Genomic DNA, 19439 nt, shown 5'->3' on the forward strand with positions numbered 1-19439 from the left:
AGGGAAAGTAAAAAATTACGTTTTCTACTTGTAGGTAACTAATAATCAACTCTATTACTTCAAACTTTTTTCTATACTGTAAACTACCTTAATCATGCTCTCCTTGCTTTAAGTCAGGATCCTAAAACCAATACAAAATGATACTATTGGAAAAATTATAGTATCATAAATTAAAAGTGAATTCCTTCCTATAATTGGAAAACTTCATCAGAAAATAGTCTGATAAAATCTTTCAAAAAAACAAAGTCAGTAGATATCTTCTTTTAAGACAAATTTAAAGGTGAAAATTTTAAACAGTTTTTTAGGAAAATGCTTAGCTCTTAGACCAGTGTCCTGAGAGTTGGCAGGAAGTAACCAGACAGAAAACTTCTGCCCCATGAAAAGTTGAAATTGGGTCGTCCACACCTGCTGCTGGTAAATACAGAGATGTTCTGTGATCCTCAGATCTGTTAAAGTACCCCACTTGTACCAATTAAAAATCAAGAAGAGTAAATTTATGGCGTTAAAAATCTAAAGAGATTTTAATGGTCATTCAGTTTCAAGAGAGCTAAAATATGTTAGGTAACTCGCCACTGGTTATCAGACATTGGTACTCTTTATTGCGTTTTGTTTTTTATTTTTTCTTTTTAAATTTTATTTTGAAAGTAATGTATGTTCATCTCAGAACATTCGAGCAATGCAGAGGTCTCCGAGTCTTAAATCTTTTTAATAGGTAGATAGTATTCCATTATATAGTGTTCCATATTATATCCATTATAATACATTATATAAGATATAATTGTTCATAACACAGATAGTGCAACAGTGAATACTTTTTATACCTTATTAGTGTGTGTATGCACCTTGTATTTTTAATACAATTTTTGTATGGACTATTTTCCGGAATATAATATCCCCCCTCCAAAAAAAAAATAGAAAGAAACAGGAGTGGTCAGCGTTCTCAGATTTTAGATTGCTAGTATTTGGAATAAAGTGGGATAAATAAAAAGAAATAAAGTGAGTTAAGTAGTTTGACTGATATTTTATGGTAACTTCCCAAAGGAAATATTCCTGATGACTACGATAAGTAAAAGTTGTTTGGAATATTAATTTCAGTTCAGCAAATTTATATTCCTAGTATAAGAATGGAATAAATTATTTAGCAGCGTTTAGCAGAAAAGTAAAACTTAGTGCCTAATTTTTTTAAAGAGAGCAGAAATTTTTATACCTAACAGAGTAAGCATAATCTAAAACAACTGTAGCTCTATGATGCATATTTTAAAAGTTGAGATATTAAGCTGTGCACTTGATTTGGTTTTAAAGTTTGACTAGACAGTTAGTCTGTGAGTACACAGGCAAGTCTTCCTAGGTGGATTATTTGGGTGGACCACTGCGGTCATACAGTCGTCACCCTGGTGTTTTCTAAAAGGTAAAGTTTTACATGCTTAGGCTTCTGTTCCAAGGTACTCCACAGAAATTCTTTTTCTCGCAGGAATTAATTATATTTTTATTTTGCTAGCAAAATACGTAAAGAATTAGTCTTCTGGGTGACAGAAAAGGGTGTAGTTAATAGCTATAATATTAATAACAGCTAACATTCAGTTGTTGCTGTCTATCAGACACTTAACTCTCGTAATTATGATTTTGATTTTACAGATGAAAGAACTGAGGGTCACAGAGATTAAGTTACTAGCCTAGGAGCACAGCTAGTGTGAATGGTGTTGGAGAATTTTTCCCAGTGAGAGAATTGGTTAAAATTGGGGGTTCCCTTTTGTTGCATCTCAAATACTCATCTAGTATTTTAAAATAGAGTGCTCAGTTTCCAAGTTTGTCATGTTTTACTTTTGTTTGATTTGGATGGTTCAGTTTAGAACGGGTAAACTGTTGCTATCTTTCTCTCTTTTTAGGATTTCTAAGTGGCCAACTTTTTCTTTAGTTCTTGAGGTCAAGAACTGTTCTTTATCTAACCTAGCAGCTTTTTAGTATTTCTAGAAAAAAAATTTAAGGGAAAGTAAAAATTTTAAAATACATTTTTTCTTTTCCTTTTATAGAGTACGGTTTTGGGATATTATGACATTTATATGTATTGGGAATATGAGCTTGAATATAAAAGTAGTGGAAGTAAACTTCCTTTAGTGAAAAATGAGTGATCCTCCCCTCCCGTTTATTTCCAGGTCCTGTTTCTTTCATCTCTGAACTTTCTAGACTGTAATAATTTCAGTTTATATCATTCTTAAGACTTTTACTTTTGAGTGCTATTTAATATATATCCCAAAATGTTTATTCCGTTGATCTGAAAGCTGTGTAATAAGGGCTTGATTTCCAAATTGGAATTATTTGGAATGTTTGTTTAATGAACTTTGTCTTGAAAGCGTGGCAGGTACCTTTTAAGAAGTCTTCATGTCAACATGGGGAAATGGGAATTACTATTGTTAATCGAAATAATAAAACTAGTTTCCTACTCCTGATTTTGGTACACACTCATAGTCTAACCAATAATGTATCCACTGGCATATACTGTTATATTAGGAACAACCAGACTCCTCCATAGTTGTACAAATTTGTAAAACCTCTTTTTAAGGGACACAGTGTTCCAGGAGTGTTTAATAAATGAGGGAGAATCTTGGAACTTTTTACCATGTGTTTTCATTGCTGTTCATAGTTTATAATTGACAACAGTGGATCAGTAAATGGCAAAACCAGTTTTTCTGAGATGAATCCATTTGAATTTGTAAACTTACTTTCGTTATTTTGGATTTGATAGAATTGAACATTCTGGTGAACAAGAGTGAGATTAAAGACTTTATTCTCAGGAGGTATGATGTTAGTTCACGTATTTCTCATAGCTTGTGTTTTATATTTGAGCCAGAAATGAAGATGATTTCAGAGAGGTAATATACCAAATAAAATTTTTATAATTAGGATTGATTCAATCTGTGTAGGCTCAGATCTTTTTGAGCTCAAATTGCCATTTTCTTTTTTACGGAGAATGGTGATTAAATACACAAGGTTATTCACAAAACTTTTCAGTGTATAGTCTCATATTACTGAAAAACTTCCCTAAACATTTGTAGTAACTGGTGCTGTTGAGTGGTTTTATGTTTTTAATTAGTCCACTACATTTTATGATAACTTAAGAATTTTTTTCTTAATGCGGAACATTTTTTATTTAGAATTTTTGAGACATAATTTACAAACAATAAGATTATAGTGTGTAAAGGTTCAATTTGGAAAGTTTTTCAGTTTTGTACGTATAATTATCACCCAAATATCTTTTCTCACTCTAACCAGTTCTCCTGTGGGCCATTTTAGTCAGTTCCCTCTCAGGCAGCTACTTTCTAGTACCTTGACTTAATTTTCTCTTTGACAGTGTTGTACCTGCTCTCTTAATCTAAATTCTGGAAACCTGACAGTTTAGCCTGACAAATAGGTGATCAGAAATTCACTTGTATAAAATTTTAACCTCTTTTTGTGTGAGAATGTTGAATGAAAGAAAACTTTTTATTCCTGTTATATGTCAGATACTATTAAGTTTTGAGGCTACAAGTTAAATTTTGAGGCTAGAAAGTTATGTAAGAAATGGTCTCTACTTTTAAGAAACTTTTAAGAAGAAGCTTGCATTCTTAACTCATGTAGAATTCTTGAAGCCCATGGCTATTTTAATATTGGAATCAGTCTATTTTTTTTTTTTAAAGCAGTGATGAATGCTGTACATAGTCACATACTCAGTTTCTTTTTTCCAGTTTTATTGATATATAATTGACGAGAATATTATTTTTAAATACTGCTACCATTTCCTTTGAGCTCATTGAAAAACTTCCCTAAACATTTGTAGTAACTGGTGCTGTTGAGTGGTTTTATGTTTTTAATTATTCCAATACATTTATTATAGAAGAACTTAAAGGAGAGACTTTTAAGAGCCAGAGCTTCCAGTTGAATAGAACCATATAGTGATTGTAGTGTAAATATAAGCGTTGGGAGGCTGCATAGGTGTTGAGGCAACCTTGATGACTGACATTAAAACTTGTAACTTTAGTACTGGAGTATCGAAATTTAACTTCAACATATCTGTATTGTGTGTTTCTAAATTTGAAAATTTAAGCCCTAAATAAAGTACCATCTGTTTGGAAAATTTAAAAATGCTAACTGAGAACTTAGTTTCTAAAATATTTAATTATATTAAACTGTTAAACTAATAAAGAAAATTGTTTGGAAACTTGGTGAATGACATGAATTTCTCTGACAAGCTTCAGAATTCTGACAGGAAAAACAAGATGGAGATCAATTTAGCATATAAATATTTTTAACTTTATTTACTTGGCTTTATGGCGATGACCTGAAATAAAATGTTGATGATAATGGTGGAATTAAACCAATAATGAGCTTATTTTAATTTGATTGTGGTAATCTCAAAGGGAAAGGAGGTCTAGAGGTGGTCTATAGGTTTTAATTTTTCTTACCTTTGATATACAACTGAAAGAATTTTCATCATTTTGCATAGGAAGATTGGATGTGAGAAGTAGTATTTGATAAAATGTTATTTAGAAATTTATATTACAATGAAACTACTCATCAGAGTCAACAGATACAGTTTGGTTGATGTTATTAGTCTAGTAATGATGACATTTGTAATATTGACTAGTGGTTAAGAGCAGGTGGTAATGAAGAGAATAGTGAAATTAGAGTAAGAAGATAGGAATTTACTTATTGTGTGCTGTTTTTTTTCTCTGATTTATCCGATCTTGAAGGTTCCCTTTACATTGCTTTTTATATTGTGGATATATTGTATATTTTGAATGAGACAAGGAAACAAAACTTTCTGTTCAGCTTCTGTATATATTAGAAAATATGTAAGTACAACTTAATGGAATCGAAAATGATATTAACTTTACCAGTTTCTGAGGAATTGGGAGAGCTGTCTTCCATTTCTGAAATAAGTTGTAAAATCTGGGAACATCACAGAATCACAGTGGTTGTGATTGGGTCAGATGTTAGTGGTTTTCAAATAGAGTAGCTAAGCCCTTTTGATAAAGGAAAATTTATATGGAACTCATATATAAAAAAGTTCGTTGCGCTGGTTTAATTGAATTAATGGAATATTTTAAAACTCAGAAACCATAGGCCAGAAGACTGTTAAGATTTGCTAATGTCCAATCATAATTTTTAAGTTCTGAAGAAGCTAGGATCAGTAAGAACATCTGAAATTATCTTTTTTCTAGACCAACAGCCAAGGGAAAAAATATTTCTCATTCTGCCTCGGGTTAGTCTACTTTAAGTATTTTAGTTTAAGACCTAGGATTCAAATTCTTGTTACTGATATACTCATAACCATGCCTGCAGGAAAATTACCTTCCAGTATGACTGGGAAGCTCTATACCATAGTGGCTGTTATTTGGGGGGAAATTAAACAGTTCTTCAACTAATTTCTTAGATTTTGGTGAAATAAGTAGTAAATGACACAGGTATTCAAGAATAATGCAGAAATGTACTAGATGAGGATAAACATATCTCCACAGATTCCTTGTGTAGAAATTGACCAATTGAATCCATTTTATCCTTTAAGAAAACTGAAATAAAATTTGGCATTTTTATACTGTAATTTGTACATATCCCTCTCTTTGCCTTTAAATTCAAGATGATTTTATTTCTTCAAATGAAAGATTGGGATTATCTCATGCCATTTTTTTTTCTTTTTATCTTTTTTTATTTTTTAGATGAGGCAACCCTTGGTTGACCTCACAGATTCAAGGACCTTGTCACCTAAAAATCCTTTATTTTTATTTTTACTTATTTTTACGCCTACAGCATCTGGTTTTCCTAGGAGGTCTCCTATCCAAGTACTAACCAAGCCCCACCCTACTTAGCTTCCGAGATCAGACAGAATCGGGCTTATTCAGGGTGGCATGGCTGTAGACGTCTCCCCACCCCCACCAAAATTTATCCTTAAATAATTGACAATAATTAAGGACTTAGCTATGTGTCAGATGCCTTTCTTAACACTTAAAGACACTAACTTTAAATCAGAATTTCGAGGTGGTAGGGATTATTGTTGAGTAAATACATTTTGTTTGTTAACTTTTGCCTATATTTTTAGATTATTTTTGGTCCCATTATAGAATAAATTAAACATTTGAACTTTTGGTTTTTATGGTGTCTTTATAAAGATGCTAAATATTTCCCAGACTTAGTTTTACTAAAAATGTGATGGTATGTGCCTGTATGTCTAAGCTATATTTATTTTTTGATTTTATCATCCTTGAATCACATAATGCCATAAATAGGAATATGTTTGTAATCTTACAACTGAAACACTCTTAATTGGGTTTGATAACTTAGGGGAATTATGATAGGATGCATGATGGAAATATGTACCTATGAGGTTCTTATATTTAGTTTAAGAAAATTGGATATTGGGAATCATGAATTAAATTCTTCATAGTGATTCTCCCGCCCCTTAGTATTTATCTGATTTTAGTAAATTTGAATGTTTAGAATCTCATTCCTTTTTAAAACTGAGAATTGCTGAAGTGATCTTGTCTTACTTTGAGTTGCTTTTAGCTAAGTAAGTCTCTTTTCTCCTGCCATTTTCCCCCTTGTACTTGGTCGTTCAGGTTGAACATATTTCTTTTCCTTTTCCAGGTTGAATTGACCAAAGCAATGGTTATGGAGAAGCCTAGTCCCCTGCTGGTCGGGCGGGAATTTGTTAGACAATATTACACACTGTTGAACCAGGCCCCAGACATGCTACACAGGTAAAACATTTTTTCTCCATGCATCATCTAATGCTGTTTTTTAGTATGTGGGTATTTATTCTTGAAATTCTCTTATTCATTGTGCACCTTGTAGGGTTGTTACATAATAGTGCTTTGTATAAGTACCAATAAATTGTGGCTATTAAAATTATATAATTTAAAATAGGATATACAAATATTAAAACATTAAACTAAGATATAAAAACTTACATTATCAGAAAAATAATGCCTGAAAATGTAAAAGTATATTACTCATGGTTTTCTGTTTTTTTTTGCTGTTTTTGTTGAATCGTACTATTTAGTAAGGATGTATTGAATATTTGTCTGAATAATATACTTTTATATTGTTGCGCTTAAAAAACTTTTTTTTTTTTTTTTAGTGGAAATGAAACATGCTTGTTCTAAATTAAAAAATGAAATAAATGTGGAAGTAAAACCATGCTTTGTATATGCAAACATTTTAATATACTGTGTTTTAGCTTTTTTTTTTTTTTTAATAATCTGGGGTCATCTTACATGAGTAACATATGTATCAAATTAATTTTAGTATCCACAAAGTTTTTATTTTATAGAGATGTAGCACACTTTAATCCTCTACTAATGAGTTGCTTCCATTATTTCGACAGTGCTGCATTATATAAAACTCGTAAGTCTACTTAATGTGGACTTGCTAAAATTCTTAGAAAGTCCAAAATGTGCATTTGCTGGACCAGAACTATTTTCCCTCTATACTTTGACCAGCTTGCATATTGAATAGCACATGATTATTAGGTGCAAAAGAAAATAAAAAATTCTTTTTTCCTATATTCGAGTTTTAAAAATAAATTTATTGGGTAACATTATTTAACAATATATAAATTTCAGGTGTACAACTTTATAATACAAGACCTATATATAATTATACAGCACACTGTATACTCCATTGTGTCCTTACCACCCAAAGTCTAGTCTTCTGTTACCATATATTTGACCCCCTTTACCCTCTTTGTCCTCCTCATCCCTCTCTGATAACCATTATTCTGTTTGTCTTTATGAGTTTATTGCTTTGTTTTATATCCCGCGTATGGGTGAAATATGGTTCTTGTTCTTTTCCATCTGACTTCCCTTAGCATGATACTGTTAAGATCCATCCATGTTGTCACAAATAACAATATTTCATCTTTTTTATGACAGAGTAGTATTCTAGTTTTGTGTGTGTATGGTATATAAAATGATTAGATATAGAAAATATGGTATGTATATATGTACTTATGTATATATATGTTTGTGTATGTATATGTGTATACACATACACACACTTAGATTGTTTCTATGTCTTGGCTATTGTGAATAATGCTGTAGTGAACATAGCAGTACATATATCTTTATGAATAAGTGTTTTCAAATTTGTCAAGTAGATAGATACTCAGAAGAGGGATTTGCTGGGTCATATGGTAGGCCTATTCTAAATTTTTTGAGGGTTTTTCATAGTGGCAGTACCAATTTACATTCCCACCAGCAGTGTGTGAGGGTTCCATTATAAACTGAGAAATGGAAAATATCTCTTGAGTTTTTTTTTTTTTTAAGGCTTTACAATTTCCAAAACACTTTCACCTTTTCCTCTTGTTCTTTTCCAAAACCTTTTAGTAAGGCATTGTAGGAAAGTTAACTTCATTTTGCAGATAAAGATGCTAAGGAATTAAAAATTTGCTAGTATTCACATGACTATAAAGTGATGGAAAAAGTCTCCAACCATTTTTTGTTTGTTTGTTTTATGTCAAAATTTTATTTTGTCCTTACAAGTTAGATAAATTTCATTTTAAAAAGGAGTAGGAGTTGAAACCGAGTGCATTTATATATTTCATGTCGATACTGATTTTAAGACATCCTCTTTTTCACATTTTATATCTGAAGTACATCTTAGAGATAATAAAAAGTGGCTTAGTGAACTGATTTTACTGCCTGATGTACAATCTTTTAATAACTTTCACAATTCAAAGGTAGACATGAGGTTCTTGTTGGCACACATCTCTTCCCCTTTTGGGGGGCAGGGGAAGTCAGAATCAGGTTGTAGAATGGCTTATTTGTGCTTATTTGTGAAAAATTGTTTTATCTAGAGTGCAGATATCAAGAAATCCTTATAGTGTGGTTATCCCTGGGTTGGGGTGTTTCCTTTGGGTAGGTGGATATGTGAGTATGTGGCTTTTCTGATCCAGTGTATAGTATTGTAATGAAAACAAAGCAATTGAGGCTAGAGCAAAATTAAAGCCATGGGAATTAAAGTCTATAGCTCTTAATGCACCAACAAAATTGTTAAAAACTGCCAAAACCCACCTGCACAAGCCACTGGGTTTTTAATGGGAACTTCTCATACGCATTCTTAGATATAAAAGGACTCTCCAACTCTGGAGAGTATAGATGGATTTATCTATATAAAAACTGCCTGATTTCTTCTTTAGTGAAAACGAACTTGTGTTTTAAGTGGCTTTTCTGATATGAACTACAGGATCCTTCCCAACTTGATTGTCCTACTTTGAAACCTGGAGCTTGTGACTTAAAAAATAAGTGTTCTGCCTCATTCACCAAATCCATTCCCATTCAGCAAGTGTTGACCCATGTAGGGGATAAATCTATGACTGCCTGCAAAGATAGAAAAGGAAACACTTTCCGGCCTCCAAGAACTTACCAGTGAGACAGTTAGGTACCAAACATGAAAAATAAATACCTGGTCTTAGGATACTTGAAGATGACAAGTAAATTGTCTTTCTATTTTACAGATTTTATGGAAAGAACTCTTCTTATGTCCATGGGGGATTGGATTCAAATGGAAAGCCAGCAGATGCGGTCTATGGACAGAAGGTAAGCATACCAGGCTTTAAGGGCTGTTAGGCAGTTAGAAAATAACCCATAAAATTGAGATGGATACATGCTTAATAGATTTGCTGATATTAAAGATAAAATTTCTCAACTTTTTAGAAATTTAGGTATTCAGTGACTATTAATATAGTCATTGAAAAACTTATGCTGTTGCATTTGCTCATTTTGTGTGATATATTCTGAAGTTAAATTCTTTGTTTGTTTTAGCCTGGGGAATCATTTGTTGTAAACATTTTTTAGATATGTTAATTAAGGACAATATTTTAAAAGGCTTAGGCATGGTCAAGAGGAGTATACTGTATTAAGACAAATTAGAAGTAGTATCTGTGTAGCTTATATTTTAAATATGTAAATTCTTTTACGTTTTGTGTTAGAAAGTGTGTTATTTTTTTTGTCGGGGATTGTATAAATTTTAAGGCATTAACTCTTGCCTTGATTCTTTAGGAAATCCACAGGAAGGTGATGTCACAAAACTTCACCAATTGCCATACTAAGATTCGCCATGTTGATGCTCATGCCACGCTGAACGATGGTGTGGTGGTCCAGGTGATGGGGTTGCTCTCTAATAACAACCAGGCTCTGAGGAGGTTCATGCAGACATTTGTGCTTGCTCCGGAGGTATGAAAAAATACAGTGAAATGTTGTGCTTCTCTTGTTAAAAACTATTCATTTTGAAATTTCAAACTTACAGAAAAGTTGTAATAACAGCACAGTAACTCCTGTATACTCCTTACTTAGAGCCACTGTCAACACTTGTTTACATGTTTATAATTCTTTTACAGTTTTTTATATTTACCTATCATTTCATTTTTAAAGATTTTATTAAAATATTGCTAACATACACTATTATATTACTTACCATTTTAAAATCTAAACCATTTGAAATAAGTTGGAACTGTCATGCCTACTCATCCTTAGATCTTTAACTGAGCATTTCCTGAGAATAAGGAAATCTCTTCCATAACCATAGCACAGTCATCAAATTTAAGAAGTGTTGATGCAATCCAATTATTAATCTATTGTGAATATTTAAATTATGGTTGTCGTCCCAGTAATGTCCTTTTTAGTAATCACCCCCAACCCTGGTCCAAAATTCAGTCCAGGATTACACATTGTATATAGCTATCATGTCTCCTTAGTCTCCTTTAATCTGCTAATTCTTTAACCTTGTGTTTTTTATGGCATTTTTTGAAAAGCGCGATCAAGTTAATGCATAGAATGCCTCAGTGTGAAGTGTCTGATACTTGTGATTAGATGTAGGCTATACACGTGTCTTTCACTGCCTTACATTAGGGAGGCTCTTGATGTCAGTCAGCCCAATTTTTAGTAATGTTAACTTTGATCATTTAGTTGCTGTGGTGTTCAGTAGACAGCAGGTTTCATCACCATAAAATTAGTATTTCTGCTTTTCTCATAAGTAAGTAATTGTGGGTGATTCTTTGAGACAATGTAAATATTGTGTTTATCATCAAACTTAAGTACTAGTTTTTGCATTCATTGATGATTCTCACTGGAACCAACTGCTACTCATGGTTACAAAGGGTGATTATCTGATTCTGTTATTCTATATTTATTAGTTGGTATTCTCTTATAGAGAACTTTGCCTCTTCTCCTGTCTGTTAATCACTCATGGAGTCTTTGTTCATTTAATGGATTTAGTCCATTGCTAACTTTATATTGATGTCCAAAATGTCCCAGAGGTAGTAAGTATGAACTCCCTTGTGTTTTTTGTTTGTTTCTTTGTTTTTGGTGGAAAACTTGGTAATTTTAAGTTCATCTTTATAACTTTTAGGCACTGTCCCTGTCCCTGTCCCGGCCCCAGCCCCAGTTCTTGAATCAACTGTTTTCTTAAGGAGCCTTGGCTCCTTTTAGTTATTACGCTTATCATGAAAGGACCACAGATTTATGTTGAGTAATTGCATTAGTACCAGTCTCCCAGACTGGTCCAGGCTGAGCCTCGGCAGGTAGCCTGTCTATATAAGCATGTGGAAGTGGCTCAATGAGGACTTGCTGATTAAATGTTTTCTCTAATTACCCTTAAGATAAATTTTCTATTTAGGATAGTGAATCTAAAACCCTATCATTTTAATGTTCGAATATAAAATATTATGAGATCATTTTAGTCAAGATATTTAGAGGAAGGCTTAGATTATCTGCAATATAAAACTGTTGATGGGCTTTTAAATATGCAAGGAATCATGTGGGATATGATCGCCAATTGTAAGTACTTATAGTTCTTTTATTTTCCTTCAAAGAGGAAGACTCATAGTTTTAGTATGTTGTATTGTTACATAAACTATCGTATTTGATACTTAAAGCTCTAAGGTATATGTTGGTATCCCTTTTTACAGATGAGGAAACAGCCTTAGAAGTTGAATAACTTAGAAATCAACATAGTTGGATTTAGACTCAAATGTGTCTTATCTGGTGTAGGCAAACCTTTTCAGCTATATATCACCCTTGAGTGCTTGTGTCAATAGTATTGGATACAGATTTAGGGAATTTTAAATATCTGCTGCAGTTGGTAGTAAGGTATTTATTGTTGTAGAAATTGAGGCATGGGCTGTGGCTTTATCAATTTTTTGGATATCCATCTAGTGGTATTTAAAGCAAGCCATATATTTGAGTGTAGTTTTTATTTTAACAGGCATAATGTGGAGCAGGGATTTTCAGTCTTGGTGCTATTAATATTTTGGGCTGAATAAGTCTTTGTTGTGGCTGGCTGTTCTATGCATTGAAGGATGTTTAGCAGTATACCTGCCCTGTACTCAATAATTGTCAGTTGTGCTTCTCGATATTGCAAGTGGCTTCTGTGGAAACGCTATTGCCCTCAGTTGAGAACCACTGGTATGGGGTGATTTGGTTTTTAAAAGTCTGCTGAATAAATGAAAACTTTTTGTTGGCATTGCAGGGATCTGTTGCAAACAAGTTCTACGTTCACAATGATATCTTCAGATACCAAGATGAGGTCTTTGGTGGTTTTGTCACTGAGCCTCAGGAGGGTAAGTTACTTGTCTAAATTTTTTGATGGCATCAGTTGTCCTGAAGAGAATATGGGTTTCTTGAATTTTTTCACTATACTTCATATTCTTTATTAATAACTTCTAATTGTCAAGACATGAAGGGTCTGAGTTTTAAACCTACTTGAAGCTAATAGGTTAGCCTACTTCATGGATTTTGGTAGAAGACAAAACTTCTAGGTCAGAAGTAGGTTATTTTCACAGCAGGTATAGAAGCACTTTTGCCACTGTTTCCATACAATATGAAGAAGTCCATATGATACCTGCATTGCAGTAGGGTGCATTACAAGAGTGGAACCTTAAGTTTAGGGAACCCAGATCTTATAATGGGCAGTAAACAAGCCTTCTCTTGGCTCTGGAGGGAGAAACTATTTTCTGAGGTTGTTTGCTGTGTAAATGTTCTTAAAAGATAGTCTAAAACAAAGGGTAGCTATTTCCCCAATTGTAAAATGTATAGAAACACAAGATACCCATGGAGAATTTTCTCAAGACAATTTCTATGTGGCTGAGAAGACTCCAAGTGTTTTCATATTTATTTTGTAATAAAGTAGCCTTATAAATAAGTACTTTCAGTACTATTGTTCCCATTTAATTAGGGCACTGCCATGTAGAGCCTGTATTAGATTACTGGCAATATGACTTCAGATTCCATGTTTTTAACACAAACACTATAATTACTTTAATTCTGTTATTAAAGCCTATGCCATAATTTTACCAAGTTGCCTTACTTACTTTACATTTTTATATATATCTGCTTTTCTTATTGCCTTTTTTATTATGAACATTGTGAAATTAAGTATATTTGTGAATCAAGTAATAAACACAAATTACTTTAAATTTCTTATCTCCCTTAGAATCTGAGGAAGAAGTAGAAGAACCTGAAGAAAGACAGCAGACACCTGAGGTGGTACCTGATGATTCTGGGACTTTCTATGATCAGACTGTCAGGTAAGGAAACCTTTATCTGTCCAGAGCTGCATGAGAACTTGGGTTGTCTAGTCTTTCTCTTTGTTGGAAGACAGTCATGTAATCTCAGGTATTATCTCAGAGAATAATGATAATTTCTCAGAAGAAAGGTTTTGCTTTTTGTATCTTCGAACCAAAAAATATCTGTAATGTGTTTAAAGATTGCTCTAAGAGGACTATTTAAATAGTATCCACCAGTTGCTTTTCGGTTTAGTTTCTGGGTGATAAGGACTTATTTAGAGATCAGGCATAAATTAATAGAAATTCAGACATGAGTTTAGTAGCAGTAAAGAATTTCATTAATTAACTCAGACAATAAATGTGTGGCTATCTTAGGGTTTTTTTTTTTTTTTTTAAATCGACAGTGGAACAGAAGTGTGTTTGCTAGGAATAGAAATTTATACAGGATTTACTTGTTGCCATATGATAGCAGTAACATTAATATTTAGTGCTTAAAGGATATTTTGAAATTTTTCTCCAGGTGTAGTGATGAATTACCTCAGTACTTAACCTGGGTTACTTGTTGAAAATGATTTATTGTCACACCACAAACCTACTAAACTAGAATTTTTATGGGGGAAAACCCCTGCAGCTTTAACAAACTGATTATGTGGAGGTGTAAAGAACTATTCTGAATCATAACTTATTGTCTTTTTTTCTCAAATTCCTTGTTTTTATTTATTATGAGTTTTTTGATGGTAAAAACCACATAACAAAATTTGTCATCTTAAGCATTTTTAAGTGTGCTGTATAGTAGTGTTAACTGTGTATGCATGTGGTTGTATAACACTTTTCTAGAACTTTTCATCCTTCCAAACTGAAACTGTACCCATAGAACAACTCAACAATCCTTTCCCCTCTCCAGCCATAGCCTATTAGAGTTTTGTGATGTGTGATGGGTAAATTGTAATAGTTTGGGGATTCTGAGAAACAGTGATTTGGTTCATTTTAATCCGTTTTCATGCATTTACTTACGAGAATTTAGCTAGTCTGATAGTAGTTAAGATTTGCTCATTGAGTATTTTTCTGAAAAGTGTTTTAATACTGAAATGTATTTCTAAGAACTTTTTTTGGGTTCAGGTCTCTGTAGTTTATAAATACTTGGGAGTTACTAGCTAAATCAATGGAGGCAGAATGATATTTCTCAAATTTTCCTGTGAAAGCAATGACTTGGAAGAACATTTAGAGGAACCTGTTGCTGAACCAGAGCCTGATCCTGAACCAGAATCGGAGCAAGAACCCGTATCTGAAATCCAAGAGGAAAAGTCTGAGCCAGTATTGGAAGAAATTTATTCTGAGGATGCTCAGAAGAGTTCTTCTCCAGCACCTACAGACATAGCTCAAACAGCGCAGGAAGACCTGAGGGTATGGAACATGCCTTCATTTTTATTCTATTTCGTTTATTTTTAAAACTCTCTCTTCTTTATTATTATTTGGTTTTCCTTTGTAGGTGCATTTACATATTGGTGGTTCAGAGAAATTTCTTACATGTCGAGCCATGCCTCAGATTAGAAGTTGCATATTGCTTTATAAAATCAAAAATAACTGTTTTTCCCCTCTAAGGAAACTTAAATACTTTTTAGACCAAAAATTTCAGGTGCTTTCTTATTTTTACCACCATATCAACAACCCATCATCTTTTTAATATTTCATCTTTTAAATTACAGTTATTACATACTTATTATAACAGAAAGTGGTAATGTATCTTTTAAAAAATTACATGGCACAACAGACTTTGCCAGCCTTTTTCTGTGAAATTTAATTGAGGATAACTTTACAGTAGAAGTATAAATTAGAATACTTAATTTCAAATATTTAAGCTTTTCAGTTACTCCTCCTGAGTCACAGTGCGATGATGTTCACTGAACCAACAGAACCTTTCCATTTGTTACTCAGAAGGAACATGTTTTAGGGTTGTATTTATGGGGTCAGTGTTCTTACATAACGTCATTTATGCATTTTTAGCAGTTAATTCAAATGTCTGTGTGGTGGTGGTATTTTAGGAATGGGAACTATCTGTAAAATGGATAGGGTTCTTGGTCTCTCCTTTAGCCAGTAGGTGAGTAGGAGAGAAGTGGTGAGATGACTTTAGCTTGCAGGTAGAAAAGTAGGTTGGCTAGATTGTGTACTAGGTGGTTATAATAATATTCCTGGAGAGAGATGATAGTATCTTGGACTAGGGTCATGGTAGTTGAGATGGAGAGAAGATAATTAAGAGTTAAATAATAGGATTTGGTGATTTCGATATGGATTGAAAAAGTGTTAAAGATTATTCTAAAGTTGGTGAAATTGGGTCATGTTTGTAATTCTAAATAATTTTAGTACTAAATTTGTAACTAGGGAAAAGGGAATCTCAAGATATTTATAAACTGCATCTTGCCTATGAAAACGTGATGCATATGTTACGTATAAGAAATCAAGAACCAATAGCTTTTATGTTGTTTTGATATATGGTGTAATCATCTGGTGCTGGTGTTGTTACCTTAGACATTTTCCTGGGCATCTGTGACCAGTAAGAACCTTCCACCCAGTGGAGCCGTTCCAGTTACTGGGATACCACCTCATGTCGTTAAAGTACCAGCTTCACAGGTGAGTTTCTAATTGAGCTTGTATATAAAGGCAAATTTACTTGTATTTTGTGTAATGTGGTTTCATAGAGGTTTAGAGAATGGGAGAACTTCACAAGAAAAAAGTAAACTTGATTTGTTTTCACACAAAAGTTAACTTACAAATTTTTCAGCCTCGTCCAGAGTCTAAACCTGAATCTCAGATTCCACCACAGAGGCCTCAGAGGGATCAAAGAGTTCGAGAACAACGAATAAATATTCCTCCCCAGAGGGGACCTAGACCAAGTAAGAGCTCAGAAGGGTGACTTTTCTGGTTGGGGGATTTTGAGGTGAGAGCTTATTTTGCCAGGGGTGGGGTAAGGGGAGTGATTGATATTTGTTTACTTAAAACAGAATTGTGGAGTTGATGGAATTACCTTTATTTAGGGTAGAGAAAAAAATATCGGCCTGAAAGATGTCTTCTTTGTCTTTCGTTGCTGTTTTTAAGTTCGGGAGGCTGGTGAGCAAGGCGATGTTGAACCCCGAAGAATTGTGAGACACCCTGACAGTCACCAACTTTTCATTGGCAATCTACCTCATGAGGTGGACAAATCAGAGCTTAAAGATTTCTTTCAAAGTAGGTTATTGAGTTTTTAAAATTTTATTCATTCATTCATTCATTCATTCATTCATTTACAGATTGCAAGGACCTTGTCAGCTTACAATCCCTTATTTTTTTTATTTTTTATTTTTTATGCCTACATCACCTGGTCTTCCTAGGTGGTCCCCCATCCAAGTACTAACTAGGCCTGACCCTGCTTATTAGCTTCTGAGATCAGACGGGATCGGGGCTTGTTCAGGGTGGCGTGGCTGTAGATGGTAATTGAATTTTAAACACTAGATTCATGTAATGCAGCACTGCCCAATGGAAATAGAAGATGAACTACATATATAATTATTTAATGCAATGTGTCTAAAATGTCATTTCAACATGTAAAAATATGAGATAGTTTACATTTTCCCATACTAAGTCTTTTTGTACTTATAGCACATCTTATTTCAGGCTAGCCACATTTCCAGTGCTATGTAGGCACATGTGTCTAGAGGCTATCATAGTACGCATGTAATATTTAAAAGAAATGTTGTAGTAAGTTATTTGAGAATTTGTATTTCATTTGCAGAATATGGGAATGTGGTTGAGCTGCGCATTAACAGTGGTGGGAAATTACCCAATTTTGGTTTTGTTGTGTTTGATGATTCTGAACCTGTTCAGAAGGTCCTCAGCAACAGGGTAAGCAGTTTTTCATATATTTTTCCCCCCCAATAAGAGTGTGTTCATCTTTACAACTATGCCCTTTATGTAAAGTTTATGTAAAGTGCAATTTACTCCAATATGTTTGAGTAATATATTCCATCATAGTCAACCATTATTAAAAGAACTGCCTGAGAGTTTAGCAAAACAAAAATGTCTAAATAACAGGTTTCGAATTAGTGAATGATGAGAATGAAATAACTAATAAGTTATCAGTGCACTGAGACTTAGGCAAATTCCTTTTCTTGGTGGTGGCTTCTGGTGTAGATGAAATACAATGTTACATTTAGCTAAGATAACTTAAGAGCCAGTTTGACCAGGGAAGTCTTGGTACATAACTATTGTCTGAGTATAACTGTGAGGAGCTTCTGCTTTTATTCCATAAATTGTCTGGGTTTGGAGTCACCCTGCCTGGGACTATTTTTGTTAATATTACTATTGCTATGAGTAATAACTTTTAAAATTTATAATTCAGTGGTATTTATTGACACATTATTGTGCAACCATCACCTATTTAGTTAACAAAACATTTAAATCAAAAGTAAGCTCCTTATTAAGCAGTCTCTCTCCCATCCCCCATATTCTCTCTCCCCAGCGTCTAGCCACCACTAATCTGCTTTCAGTCTCTGCAAATTAAACTACAAATTTTATTAGCTATGTAATAGAAATATTGTAGATCATTATTTCTTAGAGGTTCTCCTGAATGTTAATGGATATATTGAAAAGTTTGTTTTGGTCATAACATTATGTGAGCCTTAATCTGCAAGTGTGCATTATCTTTCAAACTGACCACTGCCTTTGGGAAGCATCGACACAACACTGAGAAATGAGGACAGAACAGTGGCTTATCTCACCAATGTCACATAATACCAAACCCAGAAATCTCCAGTAGGTTTTGTGGATAAATCCATCATTGAGCTTGCAGTAGATCCAGTGGGCAACCTTTTTGGTACAGCCTTGAATTCATACTTTCTAAGAGTGTATGATCATCCCAGCGGGCCAAAGGAGGTCAGACCCGATAGCTGGCTTCCTAGAATTGCTTGAGATAAGGGGTTTGTTTTACTTTATGAATGTGGGTAAGCCATGGCATCTTCATGCATAAGAATTGTTTGAGATCAGTTTCCTTAGAAAAAGGGCTGTGAGTATGTCTGATACCTTTTTTCCTTCAGATTGCTTCTACCCGTAGGTAACTCCTCAGAGATGACTTTCATAACTACATTTTAAAACATCTCAGCCTCAGCCTGTCTTTCCTTAATCTTTCAGACTTATATATGATTTGATTTTTCCTATTTAGAACATTGCTGGGAACAACGTTTCAGATTGTGTGTGAAGTGATTTATATAGTGTATATATAAAAAAATTTGCGTTAAGTATTATATATATAAATGTACAAATATAAATTTAATCCAAGTTTAAAATATAAATTGGCCCAAAAGAAGCCTTTTTTTTTATGTGTACTTTCAGATTACTCCTTTATACTTTGAGGACTTCAACTATAGCTTGCTTTTCCCTCATTTCATTGTATTGATAAAATCTACCATCCTCCCTTCAGTAATTTTTTATGAGTACAAAATAGCTTATATAAACCCGATAACCATGGTGTTTGACATACTTCCATGTAACATAGTGTTTCAAAGCTTATACTTTCCAAATAGGATGCCTCGGTTCGTATGCCTCTTCCATCATGCAAAGTTTCTTAACCTCTCTGGCCCTTCATTCACTGGTCTTCTAAAATAGGTACAAAAACTCTCAGAGGGTTGTTGTGAAGAGATAAAAGAGATAATAAAAGTGAAGCTTATAGAACACTTCTTTGCATAGTAAGTACTGTTAGATATGTTTTAAAAATCACGATTAGAAAACCAGGGAGTGCTAGTGAGGAGTGTACATTGAAGTCACTGGAATCTTAAGTAGCCCTTTGTTTTCTACTTAAACTCTGTTGAGTGAAAAAAAAGGCCAAAGACTTAGCGTGGATATATCTATTTTTCCTTTCAATAAGACATGCTATCTT

At 33.4% G+C, this 19439-nt stretch overlaps 1 protein-coding gene and 1 pseudogene across 4 annotated transcripts in view; one reads left to right on the plus strand and one right to left on the minus strand.

Annotated features, from left to right (window-relative positions):
* G3BP1 (G3BP stress granule assembly factor 1) overlaps positions 1-19439 on the plus strand; it is a 35130-nt gene that overhangs the window by 8112 nt on the left and 7579 nt on the right. For all 4 annotated transcript variants that reach the window (XM_025043054.1, XM_025043055.1, XM_006906432.3 and 1 more), the window contains 10 exons: positions 6619-6731; positions 9488-9569; positions 10032-10205; positions 12499-12589; positions 13462-13555; positions 14737-14938; positions 16061-16162; positions 16314-16425; positions 16628-16756; positions 17301-17410. In XM_025043054.1, the coding sequence (XP_024898822.1) occupies positions 6637-6731; positions 9488-9569; positions 10032-10205; positions 12499-12589; positions 13462-13555; positions 14737-14938; positions 16061-16162; positions 16314-16425; positions 16628-16756; positions 17301-17410 (1191 nt within the window). In that variant the 5' untranslated portion in view covers positions 6619-6636. The remainder of the gene's footprint in view (positions 1-6618; positions 6732-9487; positions 9570-10031; positions 10206-12498; positions 12590-13461; positions 13556-14736; positions 14939-16060; positions 16163-16313; positions 16426-16627; positions 16757-17300; positions 17411-19439) is intronic.
* On the minus strand, positions 5776-5894 carry LOC112475279 (annotated as a pseudogene).

This window comes from Pteropus alecto, unplaced genomic scaffold (assembly GCF_000325575.1).
Source record: "Pteropus alecto unplaced genomic scaffold, ASM32557v1 scaffold40, whole genome shotgun sequence".
Classification (NCBI taxonomy): domain Eukaryota; kingdom Metazoa; phylum Chordata; class Mammalia; order Chiroptera; family Pteropodidae; genus Pteropus; species Pteropus alecto.